Here is a 14,590-nt window from a genome sequence, read left to right on the forward strand (position 1 = left end):
AAAAGTATGCGTATCGTGGAAAAAGGAAAACTCTGGACATGAAAACCCTACTCATGTTTCTTCTCACGGATCCCAATTTACTTGTGCTTGACTCGTCAACTCCCACATTTAACCTTAAATGGTTGTTGAAACCGTTCTGAATTTTCTTTCAAGAGAACTCCCCAAAACGTTACAAATACTAATTCTAAATACTAAAAATCTCTCGTCTTCAGAACACGTCGATAGGTCAGTGGTGACTGAGAGGTGTGTTGTTGAAAGGGGAGTTTTTTTCTACCACTGGAGAGGATGGAGAAGGTTTCCAGGATGGACGCTTGTGAATCCTCCTCTTTAATGAGCACAGCTTCCATTAATTGGTCACATATTAAACATACTTTTATTCGTCCGAAACACATCTTCTTTCACACTCAAAACATTTTTATCGTTAATGGCTATATGGATACATTAACAAACAACCATTGTAGGCCAAGCACCCTCATTAATGATTTGATTGGTTTGACTGGAGGACAGATCAGGCCTCGGTCATGACTTCCTCTCCTCCCACCTGGACCTCCTGATCAGATGAAGCTGTCATGTGTTCCGTCTGTGTTCCGTCTGTGTTCCGTCTGTGTTCCGTCTGTGTTCCGTCTGTGTTCCCTGGTGTCTGTCGTACTGAAGTGGTGTGCTGGTTCCTTCTCCCTCACAGAATAGAGATCGAGGACTCAGAGGCCGTAGGCATCTCCAACATAATCTCCAACCTCATCACTACGTTTCCCAGAAGCACCCTGACGGCCCTGCCCAGCGAGCTCTTCACCTCCTTCATCAACTGCCTCACTCTGCTCACCTGCTCCTTCGGGCGCAGCGCCGCCCTAGAGGAAGTGGTGAGTACCACACCGTCTACGACATGACGTAAAAAGTCAAATGGCTTACTCCATTTGCCTCTTGCCAAACACGCTTTTAGAATGACCACATTATTCATAAAATGCACGCCCGTCACTCAGGAGGGATTCCAAAATCTGTTCACTCACAATCAGTTTTCTTTCACTCACTACCTTTCTCCTTCTCCCACTCTGCCTTTACACCGCCCCCCCCCCCCCCAGCTGGACAAGGATGACATGGTGTACATGGAGGCGTATGATAGGTTGCTGGAGTCGTGGCTGACGCTGGTGCAGGATGACGAGCACTTCCCTCGCGGCTGCTTTGTCCAGCCGGCCGTGCAGGTCTTCAACTCCTACATCCAGTGTCACCTGGCGGCCCCCGATGGCACGCGGAACCTGGTGAGCTGTCACTACCCCCCACCCCACCCTTCCACTCTTCTCCTTCTCTCCTCTCCATCTCCCTCTCTCTCCTCCCTGTCTCGCCCTCTCTCTCTGCTGTCTTTCCCTTTCCAGTTTCTTTGAAGATGTTTATTGAATATACTCTTTATAAAAAATACACTTAGTTTATTCTGCTTTACAGTGACTCTGCTTTACAGTAACTCTCCATCCTCATTCCTCCCTCTCTCTTCACCCTCTTCTCTGTTCTCCCTCCAGACAGCGAACGGCGTGGCGTCGCACGAGGAGGATGAGATCAGTGAGCTGCAGGAGGATGACAGGGAGCTGTTTTCTGATCAGCTGGCCAGCATAGGCATGCTGGGACGCATCGCAGCCAACCACTGCATCCCCCTTCTCACCAGGTACACATCACTGCATCCCCCTTCTCACCAGGTACACATCACTGCATCCCCCTTCTCACCAGGTACACACACACATCACTGCATCCCCCTTCTCACCAGGTACACAAACACATCACTGCATCCCCCTTCTCACCAGGTACACATCACTGCATCCCCCTTCTCACCAGGTACACACACACATCACTGCATCCCCCTTCTCACCAGGTACACATCACTGCATCCCCCTTCTCACCAGGTACAAACACACATCACTGCATCCCCCTTCTCACCAGGTACACATCACTGCATCCCCCTTCTCACCAGGCACACACACACATCACTGCATCCCCCTTCTCACCAGGTACACATCACTGCATCCCCCTTCTCACCAGGTACAAACACACATCACTGCATCCCCCTTCTCACCAGGTACACATCACTGCATCCCCCTTCTCACCAGGCACACACACACATCACTGCATCCCCCTTCTCACCAGGTACACACACACATCACTGCATCCCCCTTCTCACCAGGTACACACACACATCACTGCATCCCCCTTCTCACCAGGTACACACACACATCACTGCATCCCCCTTCTCACCAGGTACACATCACTGCATCCCCCTTCTCACCAGGTACACATCACTGCATCCCCCTTCTCACCAGGTACACACACACATCACTGCATCCCCCTTCTCACCAGGTACACATCACTGCATCCCCCTTCTCACCACGTACACACACACATCACTGCATCCCCCTTCTCACCAGGTACACACACACATTACTGCATCCCCCTTCTCACCAGGTACACACACACATCACTGCATCCCCCTTCTCACCAGGTACACATCACTGCATCCCCCTTCTCACCAGGTACACACACACATCACTGCATCCTCCTTCTCACCAGGTACACACACACATCACTGCATCCCCCTTCTCACCAGGTACACACACACATCACTGCATCCCCCTTCTCACCAGGCACACACACACACTCACTCACTAACTCTCATACATGCCTTCACACACACACATCACTGCATCACTCTGCTGACCCGATACACATATTCAATGCTGATCATTACATCCCCTTGACCGCTGACCCTTGCCTGTGATTGGCCAGTCTGCTGGAGGAGCGCGTGACTCGTCTGCACGGCCAACTCCAGAGGACCCAGCAGCACCTGCTGGCCTCGCCCCACGCTGGCTCTGTGGACCGCAAGGTCCTGGATGACCTCTACGAAGACATCCACTGGCTCATACTGGTCACAGGTCAGTAGCTCTGCACTGGTCACAGGTCAGTAGATCTGCACTGGTCACAGGTCAGTAGATCTGCACTGGTCACAGGTCAGTAGCTCTGCACTGATCACAGGTCAGTAGCTCTGTACTGATCACAGGTCAGTAGCTCTGTACTGGTCACAGGTCAGTAGCTCTGCACTGATCACAGGTCAGTAGCTCTGTACTGGTCGGTAGCTATGCACTGGTCACAGGTCAGTAGATCTGTACTGGACACACACAGGTCAGTAGCTCTGTACTGGTCACAGGTCAATTGATCTGTACTGGTCACAGGTCAGTAGCTCTGTACTGGTCACAGGTCAGTAGCTCTGCACTGATCACAGGTCAGTAGCTCTGTACTGGTCACAGGTCAGTAGATCTGTACTGGTCTAACAGTTAAACACTGAATGGACCCCCACCCTGGACAGGCCCATGCTAGCAGTAGACCTCTCATGCTATGCTAGTCTGCTGCATATCTGAATAACATCAAGCTTCTCACCAGAGCCAACTTGGTAATCTGTTCATTACCTGACAGTTATAGCATTCAGTCCTGTTGGATTCCGTCAGCCCCCAGACCAGGCTGCTGTGTGCCCAGGGGGCCGGCCCCCAGCTTAGCGGCGCGGCACAGCTAAGTTTAGACTGAGGATGAAGGCCGGCTGGGTCCGTGCGTGAGTGGAATCTGATGTAAGGAAGGGAGAGCTACCAGCTGTGTGACCCTGCTTTTGTTCTGGGGATTTTTGTCCATCTATTGGGAATAAATGTTCCTTTGTGTAGAGATTTTCCACTGTCAGTCTGCCTCATACCACCATTGTAGCGTTTCAGAACAAAAACCATTCAAGTGGAGGTGAAAATAAACGCCCCCTGTTGACAACCTGTTTTACAAGAATAAATGATGTTCTATACCATCCCGGTCCTCGGGCCTCCCTGCCCTGCATGTTCTAGATGTTTCCCTGCTCCAACACACCTGATTCAAATGAACGGTTGTTATCAGGCTTTTAACGACCATTAATTTGAATCAGGTGTGTTGGAGCAGGGAAACATCTAAAACATGCAGGGCAGAAAGGCCCGAGGACCAGGATTGGGAACCCCTGTTCTATACCATGTTCTCCAGGGTACCTACTGATAGACAAGGTTATGTATGTTCTCAAAAGTACCTACCATTAGATGAGGTTCTATACCATGTTCTCCAGGGTACCTACTGATACACGAGGTTATATACCATGTTCTCAAGCGTACCTACCATTAGATGAGGTTCTATACCATGTTCTCAAGCTTACCTACCATTGGATGATGTTTTATACCATGTTCTCCAGGGTACCTACTGATAGATGAGGTTCTATACCGTGTTCTCCAGGGTACCTACTGATAGATGAGGTTCTATACCATGTTCTCCAGGGTACCTACTGATAGATGAGGTTCTATACCATGTTCTCCAGGGTACCTACTGATAGATGAGGTTCTATACCGTGTTCTCCAGGGTACCTACTGATAGATGAGGTTCTATACCATGTTCTCCAGGGTACCTACTGATAGATGAGGTTCTATACCGTGTTCTCCAGGGTACCTACTGATAGATGAGGTTCTATACCATGTTCTCCAGGGTACCTACTGATACACGAGGTTATATACCATGTTCTCAAGCGTACCTACCATTAGATGAGGTTCTATACCATGTTCTTAAGCTTACCTACCATTAGATGATGTTTTATACCATGTTCTCCAGGGTACCTACTGATAGATGAGGTTCTATACCGTGTTCTCCAGGGTACCTACTGATAGATGAGGTTCTATACCGTGTTCTCCAGGGTACCTACTGATAGATGAGGTTCTATACCGTGTTCTCCAGAGTACCTACTGATAGATGAGGTTCTATACCATGTTCTCCAGGGTACCTACTGATAGATGAGGTTCTATACCGTGTTCTCCAGGGTACCTACTGATAGATGAGGTTCTATACCGTGTTCTCCAGGGTACCTACTGGCAGACGATGCCCAGGGCGAGACACCGCTGATCCCCCCGGAGGTGATGGAGTACTCCATCAACCACGCCACGGAGGTGGACATCAACAGCACCCTGCAGGTCCTGGGCTCCCCCGGAGAGAAGGCCTCCTCCATTCCAGGATGCAACAGGACAGACTCTGTCATCAGGTAAGGACCAGCCCAGTCCATGGGGATTGGTTGAACCTTGTGGCCTGTCGGCTGTACCCTCACTGTTGGGTTGGTGTGGGTGGGCTGGAGGAATTATTGGAAGGCTCCTCTAGATCCCAGCCGGGGCTGTTCAGTCACGCTTCCATGAGACCCCGTCTGGACGGCGCGGAGCTCTGCTTTCCCTGTGGGGGTGACGGCCCTAGAGAGGGAATGTCTTGGCCCAGACCCAGCCATGCCCCACACACAGACCCAGCCATGCCCCACACACAGACCCAGCCATGCCCCACACACAGACCCAGCCATGCCCCACACACAGACCCAGCCATGCCCCACACACAGACCCAGCCATGCCCCACACACAGACCCAGCCATGCCCCACACACAGACCCAGCCATGCCCCACACACAGACCCAGCCATGCCCCACACACAGACCCAGCCATGCCCCACACACAGACCCAGCCATGCCCCACACACACCACCCTGGCGCCACTCTACGTTTATAATTTTTTAATTCAAGACACTTTTATCCAAACCCACATACAAATAGTGCATTTTAAAAGTTAAGCCAAAAATCAAGGATCAGAAGTACATAGTTGTAACAAACCTTTTTTGTGGGTATGGTCTAGAAACAGTCTGTATTTACCAGGCATCGTACAAAATAACATCTCAACCACATATTATGGTGTTACAAACTATGTCATATCACGAGTGCAACATTAAACTATTGTTACACGACAGTGGTACATCAGTCAACATACAGAGAAGGGACAAATTTGCAGGCACTTCAAGAACTATTGTACTGCTAAGTGCAGCTTTCATACATGCTATATAAGGAGAGGGCAGCTGCTGGTAGAGCAGGGTTCAGTAAGGTAGGGTCGGACTGTAGGGTTCACACTCGGGTGGAGAGGATAGTGTTCTGTAGGGAAGGGTAGAGTTTAAGGTGGAGAGGGGTAGAGGGTTCTGTGGGGTAGGGTGGAGAAGGTTCTGTAGGGTGGAGAGGGTTCTGTAGGGAAGGGTGGAGAGGGTTCTGTAGGGTAGGGTGGAGAGGGTAGAGGGTTCTGTAGACTAGGGTGTAGAGGGTTCTGCAGGCTAGGGTAGAGAAGGGTAGGGTTCAGGGTGGAGAGGGTAAAGAGTTCTCTTTGGTAGGGTAGAGAGGGTAGGGGGTTATGTAGGGTAGGATTGCAGGGTAGAGGGTACAAGAAGGGGGAGGATGTTCCGGGAGCGGGACATGGAGACATTTGGCGTGGTTGGCGGTGTAAGGTGATTGTTCCTAGCCGGGCATGTGGAGGTGGCCGACAGCAGAGACAGGGGATTGGAGGGACAGGGGCGCAGGCATCAGGTTTCCTAATAACTGCACTTGAACCCGCCTCCGTCAAATGTCAGTGGGGTTTTGTTTTCTGCAAACAATGTGAAACAGTGCACTGTCCGACAGCAAAGGGGCCTCTGACACCGATTTCTAAGCCGATTTAAGCCCCGCTATCCTGTGTGCCTGTGTGTAATAATGTTTAAACCATGCGCAAACAATAATGTGTGTTGAGCTTTTTGTTATGTCGCCGGGCAACTGAAACAAACAGCTGTTGTCTCTCCCATCTCTCTTTTGTTCTGCCATTCTTTCCCCCCCCCCCACCCCCCCGGCTCGTGCTCATCACGACCTTGGCTTTCTCTCTCCCCTTTCTCTCATTCCCCCTGCCTCTCATTCTCTTCCCCCCTCCTCCCTCTGTCTCTCTTCCTTCCCCCCTTTCCTCTCTGCCTCTCTCCCCCTCTACCCTCTTATCCTTCTCTTCCACTCCTTCCCTCTCTTCCCACCCGCTCCCTACTCTTCCTCTATCCTTTTCCTCCCCTCTCTCCTTCCTCCCCCCTCTCTTTCTTCCCCGTCCTCCTGGTATCGGCAGGTTGCTGTCTGCGGTGCTGAGGACATCTGAGGTGGAGTCCAGGGCCACCAGAGCCAGCCTGACCGGCCTGCTCAGCCCTCAGATGGGGAAGGACATCGTCTGGTTCCTCCGCCGCTGGGCCAAGACCTACCTGCTGGTGGACGAGAAGCTGTATGGACAGGTGTGACACAAAGCCCAAGCCCGCCTCCAGCACTGACCCCTAGCCCAGCCCCATATCAAACCCGGGCCCAACCCCAGACCTGACTCTTGTCCAGACCCATATCTAATCCTAACCCAGCTCCACACCTAACACCCCCTCTTCCGTCATCCTCTCATCTCTCCATATTCTCCTCCATCATCCTCTCATTTCTTTACGCCCGTCTATCATTCTCTTTTTGTTTCATTCTCCTCTTCCATTATCCTCTCATCTCTGTCCGCTCTTCCATCATCCTCATCTCCCTGTCCTCTCCTCTTCCATCATCCTCATCTCCCTGTCCTCTCCTCTTCCATCATCCTTTCATCTCCCTGTCCTCTCCTCTTCCATCATCCTCTCATCTCTGTCCGCTCCTCCACCATCCTCTCATCTCTCCATTCCTCCATCCAGATCAGCATGGCTCTCAGCACGGCCTTCGGGGCAGACACTGAGGGGGCCAAGTGGATTGTGGGATACTTGCTGGAGAAAGTGATCAATAACCTATCGGTTTGGAGCTCGGAGCCGGAGCTGGCCAATGAAACAGTGGAGCTGCTGGTGACCCTGGTGGAGAAGAGGGAGAGGTGAGGACGGCTCCCCCTGGTGGTGGATGGGGGGATAGACTTCAATAAACTTGGCCATGGGCAAATACTTTTAGCAGACACAAGCCGTGCTGCGCAGGAATCTTTAGAAAGATTCACTGCATCTGATTTAAGTCTCACTGCGGCCATATCTTTTTGTCCTTGGTGCTGACACATATCTAACTTATCCTTCTCTGTCCCCTCCCCCCTCTCCCTCCCTCTCCACCCCTCCAGGGCCAACATTGTGGTGCAGTGTGAGAACTGGTGGAACCTGGCCAAGCAGTTTGCCAGCCGCAGCCCTCCCTTGCACCTGCTGTCCAGCTCCGTCCAGAGGACCCTGATGAAGGCTCTGGTCCTGGGGGGCTTCGCCCACATGGACTCTGACACCAAGCAGCAGTACTGGACCGAGGTACAAACAGACACACAACCCGGGAAGGACAAGGCGTGGGTTTAGCCCTGCACATCATTTCAGACCTGTTTCAATGTCTCTTCATCTCTATCTCCCTTGGTTTCTCTCTCTCCATCTCTCTGTCTCTCCATCTCTCCTGGTTTCTCTCTCTGTCTCTCCATCTCTCCTGGTTTCTCTCTCTGTCTCTCCCGTCTCTCCTGGTTTCTCTCTCTCCATCTCTCTATCCTCCCCCAGGTGCTGCACCCCCTCCAACAGCGTTTCCTCAGCCTGATCAACCAGGAGAACTTTGCCCAGATCAGCCAGGAGGAGGGAGTGAAGCGGGAGATCGTCGCCACGCTGGAGGCCCTGTGCGGCATCGCCGAGGCCACGCAGATCGACAACGTGGCCTCGCTCTTCAGCTTCCTCATGGACTTCCTGTCCAGCTGCATCGGCCTGATGGAGGTGTACCGCAACACCCCGGAGACCATCAACCTCATCATCGAGGTGTTTGTGGAGGTGGCCCATAAACAGATCTGCTACCTGGGGGAGGTGAGGGCCCGTCCTAACCCTAATCCTATTCTTTTTGCACCTCCAGTTCAACGCTAACGACATTTCATGGGCTTTGTTACCTGCGCTCTGCACAATGACAATGTTGAATCTAGTCCTGTACCTGGATGCTCTTCCTAGTGCTCTGCCACAGGGACAGTAATCGGCAGCAACTCTCACAGTATTGACATCCCTGTCCTCTCTTCCCCCACAGTCCAAGTCTATGAAGCTGTACGAGGCGTGTCTGACGCTGCTGCAGGTCTACTCCAAGAACAACCTGGGCCGCAAGCGGTCGGACGTGGCGGCGGAGGAGGACCAGTACCAGGACCTGCTGCTCATCATGGAGCTGCTCACCAACCTGCTCTCCAAGGAGTTCATCGACTTCAGCGACACCGGTGGGTCAGGTGTGTGTTGAGTAGAGGGGGGGCACCATGTTTTACAGGGTAGAGGGCTGTTTATTTAGTCACAGTCCAACACTGTCAGTTCTAATGAAGTCTTCCTATGTGTGTTTATTTTTATATATATATACAAATATATATCCATATTTGTGTGTTTGTGTGTAGATGAGGTGTTCCGGGGCCAGGAGCAGGGTACAGCAGCGTCGGGTCGCTCTGTGTCTGCTGCAGACGTGGTTCTGTTTGGAGTCAACATCGTGCTTCCCCTCATGTCTCAGGACCTGCTCAAGGTCAGGCCAAACTCCAAATACAAATCCAGACAGAATGACAGAATGACACTTTTACATTCCCGTCGATTACAAAGGCGTCTTTTCTGGTCATGACTCCTGCGTGTTGATCTGCTTTCTATGCTCCAGTTCCCGTCCCTGTGCAACCAGTACTACAAGCTCATCACCTTCATCTGCGAGATCTTCCCAGAGAAGATCCCCCAGCTGCCTGAGGAGCTCTTCAAGAGCCTCATGTTCTCCCTGGAGCTGGGAATGACTGCGTATCCTTTGTTTTGGTGGGGGGGTTGAGTGTGTTGTGCGTCCAAAAGTAGTGCCTCTGTTGGCCTCCTCCTTCTGGTCAGGCAGTGCATGACTACAGCCTAGCAGTCCAGCTCTCCCTGTATACAGCCTGTAGACCAGTGTGTGTGTTGACCCTTGACCCCGAGTGTGCAGGATGAGTTCAGAGGTCAGCCAGTTGTGTCTGGAGGCTCTGTCCCCGTTGGCGGAGCAGTGTGCCAAGACCCAGGAGAAGGACACGCCCCTCTTCATCGCCACACGCCACTTCCTCAAGGTCAGACACGGCCCCGAGGACTCGTCACACGCTTGTTGTTCCTTGCACACTCCCCCCCCCTGCCCCCCCTCACACTCTCTTACCCCCTCACGCACACTCGCATTCTGTCCCCCTTCACACATTCTCCCTCTCTCCACCTCACTCTCTCATTTTTCTTCAACTCTTTCTCTCCTCCTTCCCCCCCCCCCCACCCATCTCCTTCTCCAGTTGGTGTTTGACATGCTGGTTCTGCAGAAGCACAACACAGAGATGACTGTGGCAGCAGGAGAGGCCCTGTACACTCTAGTCTGCCTGCACCAAGTGAGTACCACCGCCCTCGTGTCCTTGGGCAAGGCACACGTTGGTCCAATGGGACCATTACATCGATTGCCCCCTAAATAAACATTAAATAACACGCTGATTTGACATCTGCTACTTTATTTTTTGCCGAGACAGTGTGGCAAAAGAAAACGTGTGCTCCACGTTCATATGTTAATATGAAGATGTGTGCTCCACGTTCATATGTTAATATGAAGATGTGTCACTGTGTTCCCCGTCAGACGGAGTACTCTGAGCTGGTGGAGTCTCTGCTCTCCACCCAGAGAGACGCCGTCATCTACCAGCGTCTGGCCGATGCCTTCAACAAGCTGACTGCCAGCAGCACGCCCCCCAGCATGGACCGCAAGCAGAAGTTGGCCTTCCTGAAGAGCCTGGAGGAGTTTGTGGCTAACGTGGGGGGGCTGCTCTGTGTCAAATAACCACTGTGTCCTCAACATCCCCTCCCTTATCCCCTGCCACCTGACTACCCCCTGCTGGTCGTCTGGCCTGCCTGCCTGGTCCTCTGCACCCCCACCCAGGCCCTTGCCGACTGGGCCTGAACACTGAGGAGACAGGGACCCTGTAGCTCTGGATCCTCCAGGGCACATACAGACGGGGTAGAGGTGGGGGGGTGGCCTCCAGGACTGAGGGGTGGAGATGGGGGTAGGACTGGGGGTGGAGGGGGCAGGGTAGGTTGGTGGTCAGGCCTCTTACCTTTCCAATCATTGTTTACTTTATTGGTGTTGGGATAAAGGCAGGAGGGAGGGGGCCGATCTGTTCCAGGAACACCACGCCCCTCCTCCCCCACCTCTCCCTCGCACCACTCCGACCCTGCCCCCCCCCCTCCCTGAGTGCCTTTGTTTTCTTGATTGTGTCATGTGTCGACTCCTGCGTTGCCGCCGTGGCAAGCTGGAACAAGTCTCCCCATGACGATGGTGCCTGTCATTCAAACTGCGAACTACGCACGCATCACAGATCGCCATGACAACGAGGCCTCACTGGCTTTTTCCAGACTAGGAGGGTCGGGTGTTTTGGAGGGTCGCAGACAGACAAACCAAATCACTTTGTGTTTCATTAAGGGTGTATATATGTTTTCAACAAAAAAAAGGAGAAAAAATTAGTTTCAAAATTATGACTGAAAAGTTTTTATAAGATAATTGATAAGAGAGGTTGACCAGAGGAAGAGGAGGAGTGAGTTGTGAACTTGGGATGTAATCTTCCTCCTCACTGGAGGTAAGTTCTATCCTGTCCACTCTTCCCCAGCGAAGCAGCAGGAGGGTGGTGGAAGCCTTGGAAACGCTCAGCCTCTCAACTTTAGCATAAACTCTAGTTTTATTTTTCTACAACACATCCACTCTTCTACACTTCGAAAACACACTGGATGGACAAGACAAGACCCTACAATACCGAAGAAAGCAATAACAAACCAAAAAAAGGAACGAGCCACTTGTTTTAACTATGGCATTGAAGATGGACCTTCAGATCTTCTTGTTGAGAGCACTACCCTGGTTGTTTTGGAATGCCTGAATGAATTGTAATGAATTGTAAAAGTGTACATAAACTTATTATATAAAATGTCCAGACGTATGTATTTCATTTCTTCGTTTACCGTTGCCTTCTGTTAGTTTCAAGTGGATTCGTGTCCATCAGATGGATAATGTGGAAATAAAACCGTTAAGCATTAGTATAATTTAGATATTTATTGAAGCATAAATGTGTAGGCTATGTAGTATTTTATGTCTTGTGTGAAACTCGATGTCAAAGCTTGTTGGTACGAGAAAACGTCAAACAAGTTTGCTCTTTGGCGGATTGTCCCCTCTCGGTAGCCGTAGTTTGGCCAGTTATACGTGCTGCACATGGACTCTGAAGGCTGTGAAGTACCAGCAACAACCGAGGTAATAAACTGACTCAATACTAACCAATCCTTATCATACAAAATACCAGGTAGTATAGTGTTAGTCCGACTTATCTTTACATTACCTAAAGACTATTTAGCTAGATGTACCATAGCTAGATGTACCATAGCTAGTTATACTACCAACCATCCCGTGTCGTTTTGCTGTAACTAGTAAGCTAGCCATGATGAGTCGCAACTTGCGACTGTGACAGCTGGGAGACACTTTGATACTTCATAGCATAATATGTATCAGGTATCCAGTCTAGGTTTCTTTTGTATAATCAAAGTTGTTATTACAGTCTAGGTTTCTATATGACTAACCAGCTAACCTACTCTTGGCTAACTTGCTAGTTAGCCACCACCCTAGAAATTCTGACCGACCACTAGGATGAGTGACAGTGACGATGATGTCCCTCAACTGTCCGCGGCAGCTTTGGCTGCCTTGCAAGAGTTCTACGACGAGGAAAAGAACGGTCTAGGCCACAGCACTGTGCCGGTGCACAAGTATTCAGTTGGAGCTGTGGAGGAGGACTGGGTAGGGTTGTAGAACGTTATTAATGCAGTGTCGAATCAGTAAATACATGTTGTTAATGAGCTTATTTGTAGCTGAATACTCGTTTCTCCATAGGGGATGAGCCAGTTCTGGTACAGTGATGACACGGCCACACGGCTGGCAGAGGAGCTCATTCACGAAGCAGGAGAGGGCGGCAGGTGAGCAAAATGAATGGCGCATGCACTGTACTCAACACGCATGCTATCACACCCTTCCAACCTCTGTAGATGTGACGTCCATCTCTGCCTGATCCTGTACCATCTCTAACAAGGTGACTGTGCCCCACCAGGATAGCTTGTCTGAGCGCTCCAAGTGTTTACCAGAAACTCAAGCAAGGTGTGGTGGCAGGCTCCGATCACGTGACGGCCGTGGTGCTGGAGTACGACCGGCGTTTCTCCACCTACGGACAAGACTTCATCTACTACGACTACAACCACCCTCTGTCCCTGCCGGAGGAAGTGACGCGGCAGAGCTTTGACATAGTCCTGGGGGACCCCCCCTACCTGTCCCTGGAGTGCCTCAGCAAGGTGGCAGAGACCATCCAGTACCTCAGCAAGGGCAAGGTGCTGCTCTGCACAGGTCAGTATCTTCCAGTCATACATCACTGACCAGTCAACTGGGGACCATTTGAACCCAGTGTCTTTAAGTTGTAGTCCTGAGGAGAAGCATGGAGCATATGGTCTGAGACACAGACTGGATCTTAAGAGTTGTTGTGCTGCTGACGGTGCTCCTTGTCCCTCGCGTGTCCAGGAGCCATCATGGAGGAGCCTGCGGAGCAGCTTCTGGGGCTGAAGATGTGCAGCTTCCTGCCCAAACACAACAAGAACCTGGCCAACGAGTTCCGCTGCTACGTCAACTACCCCTCCCGCCTGTCCTGAGGGAGCGCTCTGTGTGTGTGTGTGTGTGTGTGTGTGGGGGGGGTGTAACAGCGCCCCCTGGTGGCCTGGAGGGAACACATCCAGGCCCCTCTGCAGAGATGCATGCTCTCCTAATGCTGGGGATGTCTGACAGACAAACAGACATGTACATCCCTGATCTCTGACTGGTGAATGGTGAAGTCTGTTTCACTGACGTTAGAGGGACGTCTGGCTGGAATCAGGTCCCATGTTGGTGACCCAAATGATTCACTGTGCCTGCGTTCCACTTTTAAAGACGTACGACTTTTTACAAATCATTTAATATAGAACATAATTATGCAGTGCCATGATAAAAGAAGCTATTCATGTTTGAATTTGTAAATATTTCATATTACAGTAAATAAAGACTTGACAATCTAGGTTGTGGAAAATAAGGTTACATTCTGAGACATCTTCCCCATCCTTTCTTTTTGTCCGTTTAATAGAATGACCCCATGGTGACAGGTACTTGTAGTTAACACTACACATTAGGCATAACCAACTGTTCAAAAGTTTGGGTTCACTTACAAATGTCAAAAAAAAAAAAAAGCAAATTCTTGGTTATTAAAATGACATCAAATTGATCAGAAGTACAGTGCATTGTTATATATGTATATAACACATGACTGATGGTTGCTGATAATGGACCTCTACACCGATGTAGATACTCTAAATGTTATTAAATATATCTGGTTTTCATAGTAATTTACAACAGTCGGACAAACTTCTGAACAGTAGTATACGTGTCGTGACCAATATGGAGGAGTGCTCAGATGTTGACCCTCCATGATGGAACAAACAGAAACATGCAATGGATCAAGTGAAACAGCCTACATGTATAGAGCTACAAAGCATATATGGGAGGTGTTGACCTGCACGACCAATGAGTGAACTGTTGCCGGATTGGCATTCGATCAAAGTGGAAACAGTGCTATGATCCTCTCCTGGTGTTACAGGCACATGGGGGTGTCATGGGAAATGGGAGGGGAGGCTTTGGGTGGAAGGGTGGGGTCTATATCTTTTGGTGGCATGACACCAAAAGAAAAAAAACTGTATAATTGAATTCATTCAAAACCAAC

At 50.6% G+C, this 14,590-nt stretch overlaps 2 protein-coding genes across 4 annotated transcripts in view; both read left to right on the plus strand.

The window, feature by feature from the left end:
• Window positions 1-11,744, plus strand: part of xpo4 (exportin 4) — a 29,913-nt gene extending 18,169 nt beyond the window's left edge. The window contains exons 9-23 of one of the 2 annotated variants that reach the window (XM_084689495.1): window positions 683-857; window positions 1,077-1,253; window positions 1,509-1,651; window positions 2,764-2,909; window positions 4,882-5,059; window positions 6,953-7,112; window positions 7,536-7,705; window positions 7,937-8,111; window positions 8,346-8,639; window positions 8,851-9,040; window positions 9,200-9,321; window positions 9,448-9,578; window positions 9,751-9,868; window positions 10,076-10,168; window positions 10,408-11,744. In XM_084689495.1, coding sequence (XP_084545621.1) covers window positions 683-857; window positions 1,077-1,253; window positions 1,509-1,651; window positions 2,764-2,909; window positions 4,882-5,059; window positions 6,953-7,112; window positions 7,536-7,705; window positions 7,937-8,111; window positions 8,346-8,639; window positions 8,851-9,040; window positions 9,200-9,321; window positions 9,448-9,578; window positions 9,751-9,868; window positions 10,076-10,168; window positions 10,408-10,605 — 2,470 coding nt within the window. In that variant the 3' untranslated portion in view covers window positions 10,606-11,744. The remainder of the gene's footprint in view (window positions 1-682; window positions 858-1,076; window positions 1,254-1,508; window positions 1,652-2,763; window positions 2,910-4,881; window positions 5,060-6,952; window positions 7,113-7,535; window positions 7,706-7,936; window positions 8,112-8,345; window positions 8,640-8,850; window positions 9,041-9,199; window positions 9,322-9,447; window positions 9,579-9,750; window positions 9,869-10,075; window positions 10,169-10,407) is intronic. The other variant, XM_084689496.1, reaches the window with a different exon arrangement.
• Window positions 11,745-11,981: 237 nt separating this feature from the next.
• eef1akmt1 (EEF1A lysine methyltransferase 1) lies at window positions 11,982-13,911 on the plus strand. 2 transcript variants are annotated; one of them, XM_084688301.1, is made up of 5 exons: window positions 11,982-12,060; window positions 12,414-12,597; window positions 12,691-12,773; window positions 12,905-13,194; window positions 13,366-13,911. In XM_084688301.1, the coding sequence occupies exons 2-5, from the start codon at window positions 12,451-12,453 to the stop codon at window positions 13,491-13,493; spliced, it is 648 nt and encodes a 215-aa protein (XP_084544427.1). In that variant the 5' UTR covers window positions 11,982-12,060; window positions 12,414-12,450; the 3' UTR covers window positions 13,494-13,911. The 2 variants fall into 2 exon arrangements, with proteins under 2 accessions (XP_084544427.1, XP_084544428.1); XM_084688302.1 differs by having other exon boundaries at window positions 11,994-12,060; window positions 12,418-12,597.
• Window positions 13,912-14,590: the final 679 nt, after the last annotated feature.

The sequence above is a fragment of the Hypomesus nipponensis genome, chromosome 23, assembly GCF_054491055.1.
Source record: "Hypomesus nipponensis isolate SF chromosome 23, ASM5449105v1, whole genome shotgun sequence".
NCBI classification, from domain to species: Eukaryota; Metazoa; Chordata; class Actinopteri; order Osmeriformes; family Osmeridae; genus Hypomesus; species Hypomesus nipponensis.